The sequence below is a fragment of the Phodopus roborovskii genome, unplaced genomic scaffold (assembly GCF_943737965.1).
Source record: "Phodopus roborovskii unplaced genomic scaffold, PHOROB, whole genome shotgun sequence".
NCBI lineage: Eukaryota > Metazoa > Chordata > Mammalia > Rodentia > Cricetidae > Phodopus > Phodopus roborovskii.
This window is the reverse complement of record NW_026126416.1, coordinates 26,717,826-26,732,964: the sequence shown is the minus strand read 5'-3', so window position 1 is coordinate 26,732,964 and position 15,139 is coordinate 26,717,826. Positions and strand designations below refer to the sequence as shown.

Below are 15,139 nucleotides of genomic sequence, written 5' to 3'. Positions count from 1 at the left end.
GTCTACTAAAGAGACCTGTCTCAAAAACAAAAAATTGCCTTTCAATCCAAATCTTCTACTAAACTCTTATGTCACATATCAACCGTCTGGCATTCAACTCTTTTGATACCTAAGATGCACGTCAAACTTAAAATTGAACCTTCACAAAAACACTCATTCTTCATGCAGTTTTGCCTATATCAGCAAATGGCAAATTAATTCTCTCAATACTGTAGTGACTGAAATAAAAGTCTTTCGTGCAGAGATTACAAGGGCCACCAAGCCCAAGTAGCCAAGCAAAGTCATAAAAAGAAACTACACCTAAAGCGCTTCCACCAGGTGGCATGTAGGCAAATGTGGGTGCATTTTCTTGATTAATAATTGATACAGCAGAGCTGAACACACTGGGGGCAGTGCCAACCCTGGGCAGGAGGTCCTGGTTCGTATAATAAAGCAGGCTGATCTAGCACAGGATCAAGCCAGTAAGCAATGTTGCTAAGTGACTTCTGCCTCAATTCCTCCCTGCAAATTCATGTTCTGACTTCTCTTGGTGAATGATGGAGTGTGACCTGAGAGCTGTAAATTAAAATAAACCCTTTTCTCCTCAATTTGCTTTGATCATTTCAGTGATTATTTCAGTCACTGTAGTTTTTCACAATAGAAACAGAAACCTAACTAGGATTTAAAAAAAAAAAAAAAAATGGTACTTAGATTATGGGAGACAGAAGCAGGTGGATCTGAGTTCAAGGTCAGTCTGGTCTACAGAGTGAGTTTCAGAATAGCCAGGGCTACACAGAGAAACCCTGTCTCAATAAATAAATAATATGCAAAAGCAAATTTAAAAAAGCACAAAAAAATCCATAACAAATAAGTTATCAGAACTTGGGGGAAAAATGAAAAGGCGAACAGCATCACTGAGGTAAACTCTTGTGGGAAGTGGTTTTTCCGGTTCAGTATACAGAAGCTGAAGTACGGAGGGAACCAAAGCTGTACCTCATGTTGGCAGCTGAACTTGGTCATGTATTAGAATAATACCTGGTTCTAAAGGCATGAAAACAGTCAAAGAGAGAAGCTGGGACCTGACACTATAAGAGATCAGGAGAAGCCAATGGTAAAGATGTAGCCTCAATTGCAACAGAAGGTCTGAAGAGGCCAAGCTAAGGCTTGGTGGCATGTAGCAGGGTCAGAGTCCCTGAAGAGAGCCCAGGAGAGGCTACTAATCAAGGTGCAAACTAGTTGCAGTAGAGACTCCAGTATTTTGGTGATAGGGGACAATCAACAAGGTCAGCAATAGCTATGAAACGGAGCTAGCCTGAGACTATGATCCATGGTACGTATGAAGAGACAGAGAGGTGGAGCTACTCATGCCCTTTAGAGTCCAGAAGATCATGAGTCCCAGATGTCTGACAATTAACATTACATCAATGGACCTTGGTTTTGCTTTGATCTGAATGTAACTGTGCTCCCGTTCTTCCCTCTTGGAATAAGTATTTAACTTGTTTTTAGATTTTACAGGAACCCATGGTTATGAAACCTTAGCTATTTTAGAGACTTTGAACTTTTTTTTCCCCTGGAGGGTTTTGTTTTTCAAGATAGGGTTTCTCTGTTTAACTGTGGCTGTCTTGAACTCACTCTGTAGATCAGGCTGGCCTCGAACTCCAAGATTTGCCTGCTTCTGCAACCACCACCCAACTGAGACTTTGAACTTTTCAAGTTTGAATTTTTAAGACAGTTGGACTTTTAAATAGTTGGAATGTTACCACAAACAACATAAAATATCTTGGTGTAATGTTTACCAAACACATGAAAGGCCTATATAATAAGAACTTTGAGTCTTTAAAGAAAGAAATTAAAGAAGATACCAGAAAATAGAAAGATCTCCCATGCTCTTGGATAGGTAGGATCAACATAGTAAAAATGGCAATCTTGCCAAAAACAGTCTACAGATTCAATGCAATACCCATCAAAATCCCAGCACAATACTTCACAACCTTGAAAAACAATCCTCAACTTTATATGGAAAAACAAAAGACCCAGGATAGCCAAAACAACCCTGTACAATAAAGGAAATTCTGGAGGCATCACCATTGCTAACTTCAAAACTCTATTATAGAGCTATAGTTCTGAAAACAGCTTGGTATTGGCACAAAAATAGACAGGTAGACCAATGGAATCAAATTGAAAACCCTGATATTAACCTACACACCTACAAACACCTAGTTTTTGACAAAGCAGCTAAATTTATACAAGAAAGCATCTTCTTCAACAAATGGTGCTGGCATAACTGGATACTGGGTGCTGGTTTGTAGAAAACTGCAGAGAGAACCATATCTATCACCATGCACAAAACAAGTCCAAATGGATCAAAAACCTCAACATAAACCCAGCCACATGGAACCTCTTAGAAGAGAAAGTGGGATATAGCCTTGAACAAATTGGTACAGGAGACCGTTTCCTGAACATGTATCACCAGTAGCACAGACACTGAGATTGGCAATTAATAAATGGGATCTTCTGAAACTGAGAAGCTTCTATAAGGCAAAAGACACAGTCAACAAGACAAAACGACAGCCCTCAGAATGGAAAAAGATCTTCACCAACCCCACATCTGACAGAGGGCTGATTTCCAAAATATACAAAGAACTCAAGTAGTTGGCACCAAAACACCAAATAATCCAATTAAAAAGTGGGGTACAGAACTAAATAGAGAATTCTCAATAGAGGAATCTAAAATGGCTGAAAGACACTTAAGAAAGTGCTCAACATCCTTAGCCATCAGGAAAATGCAAACCAAAACAATTCTGAGATACCATCTTACTCTTGTCAGAATGGCTAAAATCAAAAACACCAAAGACAGTTTATGCTGGAGAGGGTGTGGAGAAAGGGGAACACTCCTCCACTGCTGGTAGGAGTACAGCCACTTTGAAAATCAGTATGGCAGTTTCTTAGGAAAATGGGAATTAGTCTACCTCAAGACCTAGGAATTCCACTCTTGGGCATATACCCAAAAGATGCACAATCATACAACAAGAACATCTGTTCAACTATGTTCATAGCAGCATTGTTTGTAATAGCCAGAACCTGAATGTCCCTCCACTGAAGAATGGATGGAATAAAGGTGGTACACTTACACAATGGAATACTACTCAGCAGAAAAACACAATGGAATCCTGAAAAAAATCACAGGCAAATGGATGAACTAGAAGAAACCATCCTAAATGAGCTAACCCAGTATGTACTCACTCATATATGGATTTTAGACATAGAGCAAAGGATTATCAGCCTACAATTCACACTGCCAGAAAAGCTAGGAAACAAGGAGGACCCTAAGAGAGACACATATGGTTCCCCAGAGAAGGGGAAAGGGACAAGATCTCCCGAGCAAATTGGGAGCATGGAGGGAAGGGAGAGGGAGTTAGGAGAAAGAGAAGGGGAGAAGAAAAGGGGAGAAGTGGGCATCAGGGAACAAGAAGATTGAGACAAGGAAAGAAAAAAGAGAGGAGAACAAGAAAACAGACACCATAATAGAAGGGGCCATTATAAATTTATGGAGAAATCTGGCCCTAGGGAAATGCCCAGAGATCTACAAAGATGAACCCAACTAACAATCTGAGCAATAGTGAGTGGAGAGGCTACCTTTAATGCCCTTCCCCAATAATGAGATTGACTACTACTTTATATGCCATCCTAGAGTCTTTATCTAGCAGCTGATGGAAGCAAAGCAGACAGACACCCACAGCTGAACACTAGCCAAACTCCTGGAATCCAGTTGCAGAGAGGGAGGAGTGAAGAGCAAAGGGGTCAAGACCAGGCTGGAGAAACCCACAGAATCAGCTCATGCACCCCAGTCTGATAGCTGGGAAACCAGCATAGGACTGATCCAGACCCCCCTGAATGTGGGTGTTAGTTAGGAGGACTGGGCAGTCTATAGGGCCTCTAGTAGTACATCAGTATTTATCCCTAGTATATGAATGGTTTTTGGGAGCCCATCCTACTTAGAGGGATACTTTCTCAGCCTAGACAGTCTAGGCCCTCCCCCAAATGATATGTCAGACTTTGAAGACTCTCCATGGAAGGCCTCACCCTCCCTGGGGAGCAGAAAGGGGATGGGCTGGAGTTTGGTAGGGGTGAGAGGATGGGAGGTTGAGGGAACTGGGATTAACATGTAAAACAACTTTGTTTCAAATTTAAATTAAAAAAAAAACACTTCCAGAAAAAAAATAGTTGGAATGTTTTATATTGTGATATTAATATAAGATCTGGAGAATAAAAAAAAAGAATTATGGTTTAATAGTAATGTAGAAGTGTGTCAAGTCGACAAGGGGTCAGTTGTCCTGATCATTCTGTCAACTTGACACAAGCTAGAGTTATAGGTGAGAGTTCTTAGATTAACCATAGAGCAGATAAATCCAATCCTGCCTTTTGGCTCTTGGGGGAAAAGAAAATTTATTCTTTACTGATGTGTAACTGACAAATAAGAACTGTATGCTAGTTGGGCATTGGTGATACACGCCTTTAACAGAGGCAGATGGAGCTCTGTGAGTTCAAGGCCAGCCTGGTCTACAAGAGCTAGTTCCAGGACAGTCTCCAAAGCAATACAAAGAGACCCTGCCTCAACAAAAAACAAAAACAACTGCATGCTTCCAGAACAGCCAAGACTGTTACACAGAGAAACCCTGTCTGAAAAAACAAACAAACAAAAAGACCTGTAATATGATGGCATAGCCTGTGATTCTAGCACTTAGAAGGTAGAAGCAGGAGACTGGGGATTTGAAGTTAGTCTGGGCTACACAGATAGTTTCAGTCTAACTGGATTGCAATTCAGGCCCAGTTTCAAAACAAAACAAGAAAAGTAGTATTATCTTCAAGGTATGCAATTTGATGTGATGTGATTGTAATTAAACTAATGCATCTATTATCCAAATAGATTTCAAGTCTACAAAGCAAATTTCAAGTATACAAAACATTATTCATCAAGTCAATTAGGTTTCCAGATTGTATTCCTCTTGTGACTATAAGCTGAAACACTTTAAACATTATTCCCCGATTCTCCCCCAATGTTATAATGGATCCAGGTCTAAAGTATTTAGGTCTTTCTATCTCAGAGCAAAAATTTGGACCCGGGACACAGGATTAGAAATAGGAAGAGACAGTTTCAGGAAGGAAAAGTACTCCTGAGATTGGGAGTAGGCTAGTGACCTGAGGGGAAAGCCCCCAAAGTGCTGGGCTGCTACCTCTCCCACCTACCCCACAGCCTCTTCTTGAGCACCTCTCTTCCATATGTAAAGGGCTTCCAGTCTCTGTCCTGACACTATACCACTGTACTCCTGGTAACCACTGTTCTGTACTCTGTTTTTGACTTTTTAGATTCCACGCGCTTTCAGTCAATAAAAACCCTAACTACAATACACACATTCATATGTATGTAACTTTTTGATATGTTAATTTTAGTTACCTTAAAACAAAGTAAAAAAAAAAAAAAAGTCTAACAAGCAGTGAAATCAGCAACATTGCTTAAAGCTGATCAGCTATTGAAAATCAGTAATTTTCCTGGCAATGGGTAGTAAAAATCCCAAAGGAGGGTGAACAACTATTAAAGGTTCTATTAGCTAATCTGGCATCATAATTTCAGTCTTAGACCGTCCCCAAATACCTGGAAGAATACGGGAAGAGGTGAGCTTGCTGAAAATATAAACAGTGACTCTTTTGGCCCCAAGCTGGCTAAGGCAACACACAGGGTCTGGGACTGATATGGAACACAAAAGCTTTGGGATGAATCCATAAATGAGGCAGGCCCCACAAGAACTGAAATCAGTGAGTTCAGAATGCAGAACTGGGGTGGGCATCAGGAACTAAGGAGTTTCTTCTTGGTTTTCAAGTAATTTAGCCAGGTTTAAAATGTCACAGTTCTGAGCCAAACACATTCTAACAGTGTTGCTCAAAGTAATCCAAGAAGCCCCTGGATCATAATATGGGTGGGGAAGGGGAGAGGGGTACATACACACACATACACACACTCTTTAAGAATATTAAAAACCATAAAGAAGAGTAGTAGTTCCCAACCTTCCTAATGCTGCCACCCTTTAATACAGCTCTTCAATTGTGGTGACACCCAATAATGAAGATATTTTCATTTCTATTTCATAACTGTAATTTTTGTAATTTCATTACTGCTATGAATTGTAATGTAAATAATTCTGGAAGTAGAGGTTTTCCAAAGAGGTCAAAACTCATAGTTGAGAACTGGGCTAGAACCAGCTTACTAGTTAATATTGCATACTACATGCATTAGTTACTTTCCTGTTGCTGTGCTAAAAAATACCATGAACAAGGCAACTTATAGTGAAATTTATTGGATCTTACAGTTCCAGGGGGATAAGAATCTATCATGGTGGGGAAATCGGCATGAACAGGAGGCTAAGAACTTAAACCTTTACCATAAATATGAAGCAGAGAAAGAATTGGAAGTAGGTTAGACTTTTTAATCTCAAAGCCCACCCCCAATAGCATACTTTCTTTAGCAAGACTGTACTGCACATAATCCCCTCAATAGCAGCACCAAGTGGGGACCAAGTGCTCAAATGCCTGAGGCCATGGAAACATGTCTTACTCAAAGCATATACTTAGCAGTAGATTCTCTAAATAAAGGGACTTTTTCCTAACAGCAGAAGATATGTCAAGTAAATATACCCACCCACCAATAGCCAATGATAATGTTTGGATATGTAACAAAAATTATTCTGAAAAGGGGATACCTAAAGAAGTACTGAGGCATTATCTACTAGAAATCCTGGTTTTTACACTATAAGCAAATGGTATTAATACATGAACTGTCCCTGAGTATTTTCATAGTTCTTTATTGATACATACATGTTTCTCACTCCTTAATACAGGATTTACTCTCAAAGGATCTATTTGGTTTAGTAGACAACTTTTCCAACTACTAAGAATTCCCTCACATAGTTTAATAAGTCTTTACTTTGTCAGAGTAAAATGAATAAAACTGAGTTGCATGTAACCTATCTACATATAAGGAACTTAGCAATAAAGTAAATTCTACTGGGTTTCATGTCACTGGAAAAAATATGGTATAATAATAAAAAAAAAAAAAAAATCACAACTGCTGGTGGTTGTAGAAGCCTTTAATCCCAGCACTCCAGAGGCAGATCAAGTTCCAGGACTGCCAGGGCTAAACAGAGAAACCCTGTGTCAAAAAAAAAAAAATTTTTTTTTGTAGCAATGATTTTACTTTTTAAGTACAAATATTTTTATATTTATTATGTATATGTGCCATGAGCTTGTCAACACTCTAACATGCCAAAAGAGGGTGTCAGATGCCCTGGAGCTGGAGTTACAGCTAGTTGTGAGCTGTCCAATGTAGATGCTAGGAACCAAACTGATTCTCTGGAAGAGCAGCAAATGCTCTTGACTACTGAGACATCACTGCAGCTTCCAATCTTACTTTAAAACAAAATCAAAACCAAGCTGGGCGGTGGTGGCGCACACCTTCAGTCCCAGCACTTGGGGGGTTGGGGGGATGGAGAGGCAGGCAGATCTTTGTGAGTTCTAAGCCAGTGTGGTCTTCACAGCAAGTTCCAGGACAGCCAGGACTATTAAATAGAGAAACCCTGTCTCTGGAAAAAGCAAAACAAAAACTAAAGAACTTAACCTTAACACCTTTCCCATCTGAAAGCTCACAAACATACATCTCCTTAAATACCAAGCTCCACTCCGACAGATCAATACCTAGTCCACCACTCAGTAACCTGAGAAACTTTAACAAGTAATTGTGCTTCCCTTCTTATACAATTAATAGAGAAGTGTTTACTTCATAGTTTTCTTGAGTGATTAATCTATGTAACTGGCATATGTAAAACATTCAGAACAATGACCACATCTAAATGCTACTAGCTATCAAATTTGTTTCAAGCCTATTATATCTTGTGTCTGTTATAGTAAATCATATTCTTAAAGATTAAAAGGTAAGGGGAAAGCTCTTGTTCTCATATAAAAAAAAGTGCTTCTCCAGTCTCCTCCTCATAGTAACAGCTTCTTGGCTACCTTTTCTTCTATCACTTTGGGCACACTACCAAATTGTCAAAAGTGGGTAACCACACCTGTTAAATTTCACTTTGTGTATACTTTTGCAATAAGTAAACTTTGTCAAGGCTGCTAAAATTCTTGATATGGCTTGGCTTAGGAGCCTTTTTACTTTCCATGAGTAAAGGAAAAGGTTAAGGTTTCCAGCACTCTGGAATTTAGATAGTTGAGGTATTAGATTATTAGTGTGTTTGAATAATGGTAGGAAAGACAAAAAAGGGCTTCACAGACTTTAATCCTAGTGTAGTTCCTGACGTCAGAGAAAAGTGACCATCTACCTTTAGAAGTTAATAACGACAGCAGGCTATGACATTAAACTAGGTGGAGCAGCATACAACTATAGTTACAGTTATTCAGGAGCCAGGAGGCCCAGGAGGTAGAAATCTGCCTGAGAAAAAAGCCAGACCCATTCTTAAAAAGAAAGAAAGAAAAATGATTTTATCTGATAAAGATACTCAGGAATAGCCAAGTCTACCAATGCTGAAGAACTGCTCACCTTCACAGAGGAAAACTTAACAGGTACTAAAACTTCTAAATCTTCAGGGAATGAGCATACTACCAACCATTTTCTACATATAAATCAAACTGAACCAAAAAAAAAAAAAAAAAAAAAAATCAACAAATCTCTAAAAGTACTAATGCAATTCAAATTAGAATCAGTAACTTTTAAAAATAAACTGAAAGGTTCAATTCTCCAATCATATACATGAACCATCTCAACTAGTCTAATAGCTACAAAATACCATTTAAAGGTGACACACTAAGCCAAGTATAGGTCCACCCTTTTAATTAATCTTAGCAATTGGGAAGCAGAAGCAGGAAGACCTCTATGAGTTCAATGCCAGTCTGGTCTACACAGCAAGTTCCAGGCCAGCCAGAGTTAGTAAGATCCCATTATTTAAAAAAAAAAAAAGTGACACCTGGGGCTGGAAAGATTGCTCAGCAGTAAAGGGCACATACTGCTGTTTCAGAAGATCAGAAACTGATTCCCAGTACCCCCACCAGATAGCTCACAACCACCTGTAACTCCAGCTTTGGGGAGATCTGACAACTCTGGCCTTTGCAAGCAACTATGCATGTGTACATACATAAAGACCAACACACACACAAAATTAAAAACAAGTGACACCCACCTAAGTGTTTACATATTCACATAAATGGGGAGGGAGTTCGATGGCAAAAGTCATTAATGGCTACAACTAAAAGTATTATGTGAGTAAGTTGAGGGAAATTTTACAACTAAGGCTAATAACAAATCCACTGGTCAATCTTTTTTGTTTTTTTAAAAGATGGAAGTATGTAACCCAGTGTTCAAATATTGAACAAAAATATAAGGATACAGTGTCAAATATCTCTATCTAGAACGTTCCAACTTCAGTTTTACAAGTGCTTACTTTAGTACAATTAACCACTTCAAAACTTTTATTTACCCACCTCCAATACTAAAAATTGAACCAAGGCATCAAACATACTAGGTAAGCATTTAATCTACCAGTGAACTATATATCTAGTTATAAGTATTTTTATCTTAAGTACTGTCAATCATCATACCTGCACATTTTAGGCAATGACCAAATGCAACATAGTTTCATTTCACAGCTGATCATAAACAACTCTGAAAAATATTACTGCACTCAAGTGACATAATTCTTTAACTTTTAAATAGTTTCATCTTTTTTTTTCCACCTTTACCCAAGGAGCCATCTCCATGACCTGTAACAGACTCTTGTGAGTTGCTCTCAATTTAACAACACACCAATTCACCATTCATAGCACTGCTTTCTGTAGACTCCAACACTTCCAGAAGAACTCACACTTCACTACATGACATGCTACTTTCAGATATCTACTGCTTACCTTTATAACATTCCTACCAGGACTGTGTATCTTGTCATACTGTACTCATTACAAATCATGTCTAGTTTTGTACAACAACAGTGTTAGAAAAGAATGTTCTTCTCTTCTAGAGGTTGGTTCCCTTGCACTAAAATTACCAATTCAGAAATGCATCTATTCCAGGTTAATTCCTACTGTTTTTAAAGATTTATTTTGTGTGACACACACACACACACAGAGAGAGAGAGAGAGAGAGAGGGAGAGAGAGAGAGAGAGGGAGAGAGAGAGAGAGACATGTGCCCATGAGACCAGAAGACAGTATTGCACCCCCTGTTGCTAGAACTAACTACCAGTGGTATAAGCCACTGGGCATGGGTACTGAGCACCCATCTCCAATCTTCTGTAGCTCTTAACCACTGAGCCATCCCTCCAGTACCCAATTCCTCCTTTTTAAAAAAAGTCTTTACTTTTATTTGTATGGGTGTTCTGCGAGAATGTACATGTGTGCATTGCAATGCATGCAGTGTCTGTGGAGATCTGAAGGTAGAACTAGATTCCTCTGGGATTAGAGTTACAGATGGTTGTAAGCCACCACAAGAGTGCTGGGAATCAAACTCCAGTCTTCTGCAAGAACAAGCAGTGTTCTTAACCTGAGCTATCTATCTCTCTAGCCTACCACCTCTATTCCTATTCTTTACCTCTATCACTTTACAAGCCTAATCAAAATAATCCTTTTCTCTCCTGGGCTGTCCTATCTACACATGTCATAGTAATCCAGGTAATTGTATTAAACTCTCCTTTTATGTTGAGTATATTTATATCGCCCTTCAAGAAACCATGAGAGACAATTTGTTTCATGAAGAAATATGTCTACAATTAGACAAGTAGATTATTTTATAAACTAGTACAATGTATGATGTTCAAAGGCAGATTTGTCTATGGGGCAAGGGATGCAGCTCTGTGTTGGAGCAATTGCCTAATTCACTTGAGACTCTGGGATCTAGTCCCATCAATGCAAACAAACAACATAAAAGCAACTGGAGAAATGATTCAGCAGTTAAGTGCACTTGCTGCTCTCCCAGAGAAAATACAAGTTGGGTTCCCAGCACCCAAGTCAGGTGGTTCACTATAGTCTATAATACCAACTCCAGAAAATCCAACATCTCTGGCCCCTGTGGGAACCAACACTCATGTGCACAAACCCACATGAAGACACACACACACACACATACCTACAACTAATTTAAAATAATAAAAGTAAATCTTCAAAAAGAAAAAAAAGAGTACTTATCTAGCCTATCTTTGTTACTCCAGTGTATCACAGTACTTAGAATACATAACTTAATAAGCAACTGACTATCAAATGAGAAAGAGAAAAATTTCCTGTAGCTATGACAGATAATTTTGTTGTAGGGTTTTATGTTTGTGTGGGGAGGCTGTTTTTTATTTTTGAGACAGGGTCTCACTATGCAGCTTGGGCTGGCTGGAACTTTGTCTCTGCCTCCAGGAGCACTGGGATTAAAGACATGCACCACCACTCTAGACAGATAATTGGGGGGTACCTTGTAACTTATATTGTTATTTAGTCAGCTGACCGACTAAAATTTCTGAAACCACATTTTTATTCTGTTATAGTGTCAAAGTAGAAGCTACTTACCAGAATTGTTTTAAATAACAATTCACAGTAAAAATTACACAGCATAGACCCATTCATTATACCTAAGTTAATTTTTTGTCAGATTAATCTAAATGGGTAAGGAAATTAAACTGAATTATTGAATAAAAAACCCACCTAGTGGTCAAGCATGGTGGTGCAAGCCTCTAATCCCAACATCCAGAAGGCAGATCTGAGTTGAAGGCTGCTAGCCTGGTCTACTGACAATCAGGGCTACACAGAGAAACTCTGTCTTCAAAAAACAAAACAAAAACAAAACCCCATATTTTAAATTATCCGAAGGTTTCACTAATAATTCAATTGCATACTGAAATGCTAACCATTCAATTTAATAGAAGTCATGATGTAAGCAGTGCAGGAAAAATAAAGTTAAGGATCAATTTTGGCTGGGTGGTAGTGGCCACCCTTTAATCCCAGCACTCTGGAGACAGAAGCCCGCAAATCTGAATTGAGGCCAAACAGAGTTCCAGGATGGCAAGGGGTACACAGAAAAACCCTGTCCCGAAAAACAAAAGCAAAACAAAAGACTCTTAATTTCAAATTTTAAGTGAGATTATTCTCTCAACAAGTTTATCCATGTCCAAACAATAGTTAAGTTCACACTATGAACCATATATGGTGAATTACTTACAAAGTAATTTTGGGAAACAATTTCATCTGTTAATGAAAACATTTTTTAATGCTGAGTTAGTATGTTGAAATTTATGCTATTTACCATCTAAAATGAAGAACTAGATATATCACTGGATAGTCTGTATTTAACAGTTTTCAAGGCACTTCGATTAAACTCACCCATCAATAGAGTCCTTTAAATCAAAGCCACTTAAGTACTTAAAACAAAATGATTTAGTGGAGGTAGAGGGATTTGAACTTTCCTTTCAGGATAGAAAAAACCAGGAATGATGACTGACAACTGTAATCCCAGCGCTCAGGGATCCAGGCAGGTAGGTAACTCACTGGCAGTTTCAGAATTTGAGGCCACCCTGTGGGCTACACGAGAACCCCCGTCTCAAAAAAAAAAAAAAAAAAAAAAAAAAGTCGTCTCCACTGACACATTACAAACGAAGGTGGAAATGCAATATTTACTCAAAGTATAACTCAGTACTTTAAAAGTAAAACCTTGATGCAAGTTTGGCAAGGCACTTCTAAACCTAGCCCAGAGTGGTGGCGCATGTCTTTAATCCCAGCATGGAGTGGCAAAGGTAAGCGGATCTCCGCGTGTTTAAAGCCAATCTAGTCTACATTTGAGTTCCAGGACAGCCAGGGCAACACAGAGATTACCTTGTCTCAAAAAATAAAGAAAAGGAGGAAAACGAAACCTGTCAGACTTCGCCAAAGGGAGACCAGTTTGCACAAAGCCTATCAAGTTAAACTACTGCCCAGGAATGCCTTCCCTGCTCAGGTCCTGGATCTAAATGGCTTTCTTTGTAAGAAAACTCCAAATCCGGTTCCTGGCCTTAGCAACAACAAAAGCTCTAACCAAGACTGCAACGCACCGACTCCCTCCTGTCTGCACCTTTGCTTCCAAGTGTCTGGGACAACAGATGAGGTAGTTCGACGCAGACCTGGCAACGCACTGTCTCGGCGTCCCAGGAACTGTCCTTCCCCGTTCCTTCACTCTTGCTTAAAAAAAAAAAAAAAAAAAAAAAAAACCCGAGCCCCATCACCGTCTACAGCATCAAAATCACTCCCGTTCGGCTAAAACAAAACAAAAATGAAGAAGAAAAGAAAGAAAGACAGAAAATGTACCTGTAGAGCGTTTGTGGCACAGTCAACAAGTCACGGCTCGGAACCCGCTCCCTCCCCGTTACCGTTAACACGCCAGCCCTCCCTCCTTTCCCGTGTCAACTCGGCGACTCCTCTGCTAGCGACGGCGCCCCGGAGGGCCGCAGAGCTCCCCGGAGCGCCGCGCAGGCTCCCGCGAGGCCCGCCCGCGCCAGGCCCGGCCGGCTCCGTACCATTCTCCTCACGGGGCGGACTCCGGAAGGGCAGCGGCTCCTCCTCCTCCTCCGCGGCCTGCAGCCATCTATCGGAAAGCGTCTCCGGAGGCGGTGGCACGGGCCACCGAACAAGGACAGCCCCGGGAAACCTTCTCAGAACTAACTCAGCTCCGGCGCTAGCAGCAGAAGTCGAGTCTTTCATAATTGTGCGACCAGCTCCGCCGGGTGACTGGCCACAGGGACGCGCCCGCGCCAGCGCCCGCCTCCGCCGGAGACGGGCCGAGGCAGCCACGTGACGGGCGCGTCGAGTGCGTCGCGCGGAGGGCGCGTCACGTGAAGGGCGCGCTCACTGCGGCCCACTCCCGAAGCTCCGCCCAGCCGTCGGCAGGGAAGGGCGGAGCTGCCGCTTTCCCGGGTGCTGCCAGCTTCGGCTTCCCCTACCTGGGCCAGTGAGAACTTGTTCCGCTTCCATGACAAGCCCCCAGGGTTCGCCAAAAATAGCTCTCAGAGCAGCGCATGCCTGTTTCTTTTGCTATCGCATTTGTCTATGTTGGTTACTAGTGATCGCTACCCGCACGTTATCCTTTCGCATCAAGGGTGCAATTATTAGTAGCATATTTTATGATTTCATGTGCATGTGTCTCTTGCCTGAATGCCATGTCTTGTGTCCCAAGTGTGTGCAGTGTTCTCAGAAGATCGCGCTGGAATTCCAGACAATTAGTGGGGTTTGAGCTTCTTGAAGTCCGGGTTCCTGACCTTGAACTCTGAATTCTGCTTTTAACTCCACAGTGCTGGGATTACAGACGCTTGCCATCCTGGAACAGTGTTATTAGACTAGGAGTAATAGCACTCAAAAGGTTAACTCAAGAGGACTGCAGTAAATTCGAGGCTAGCCCGAGTTAGTATGACATCATCTTAAAAACACAAAACCAAACCTGCTTTTGAAACGTCTTTTTCTGCTCATACAGATTTATAGCCTCCTGCCTCTATCGTTTCTCTTTAAAAAAAAATTAAAAAGCAGGGCGTGATGATGAACGATTTTAACCCCAGCGCTCGGGAGGCATAGGCAGGCGAATAGTTGAGTTGAAGGCCAGCTGGTATATGTACATAGCAAGTTCCAGGCCAGCCAGGGATACATAGTGAGACCCTGTCTCAATAAAACAACAACAGCGAAAACAGGTTTACTGATAAATAATTCACACATTTAGGTGTACAGTTTGATAAAATTCGATATGAAATCATCACTACAATCAAGGCAATGAACAAATTCACTAACCCCAAGGCTCTGGCACCTTTTTTTTGTTTTTTGTTTCTTCCTGTGTCTGATCATCACAATCACACCCTCTAACTTCAATTGTCTCTAGGTGTCTGAAGGGAATTGGTTCCAGGACTCTCCATACCTATAATAAAACCAGCGGATGTTCAAGACCCTTTTATAAAATGGTGTATGTTTGTATATAACATACACCCTCAAGTATGCATTAAATTTGTGCAATACCTAACAAAATGAAAAAAAATATATTTCTTCAGAGGTTAACAAAATGCTCAGTATAGATATAATTTTATTTCCAAATATTTTGGAATATTTCCAGATCCCTTCTTTGGTTGG

At 40.4% G+C, this 15,139-nt stretch overlaps 1 protein-coding gene across 3 annotated transcripts in view; it reads right to left on the bottom strand.

Annotated features, from left to right (window-relative positions):
* Trpm7 (transient receptor potential cation channel subfamily M member 7) overlaps window positions 1–13,698 on the bottom strand; it is an 86,423-nt gene extending 72,725 nt beyond the window's left edge. For all 3 annotated transcript variants that reach the window (XR_007834449.1, XM_051183467.1, XM_051183468.1), the window contains exon 1: window positions 13,549–13,698. Coding sequence is in view for 2 of the 3 variants with exons in the window: in XM_051183467.1 (XP_051039424.1) it covers window positions 13,549–13,551 (3 nt within the window). In the remaining variant the exon portion in view is untranslated. The remainder of the gene's footprint in view (window positions 1–13,548) is intronic.
* Window positions 13,699–15,139: the final 1,441 nt, after the last annotated feature.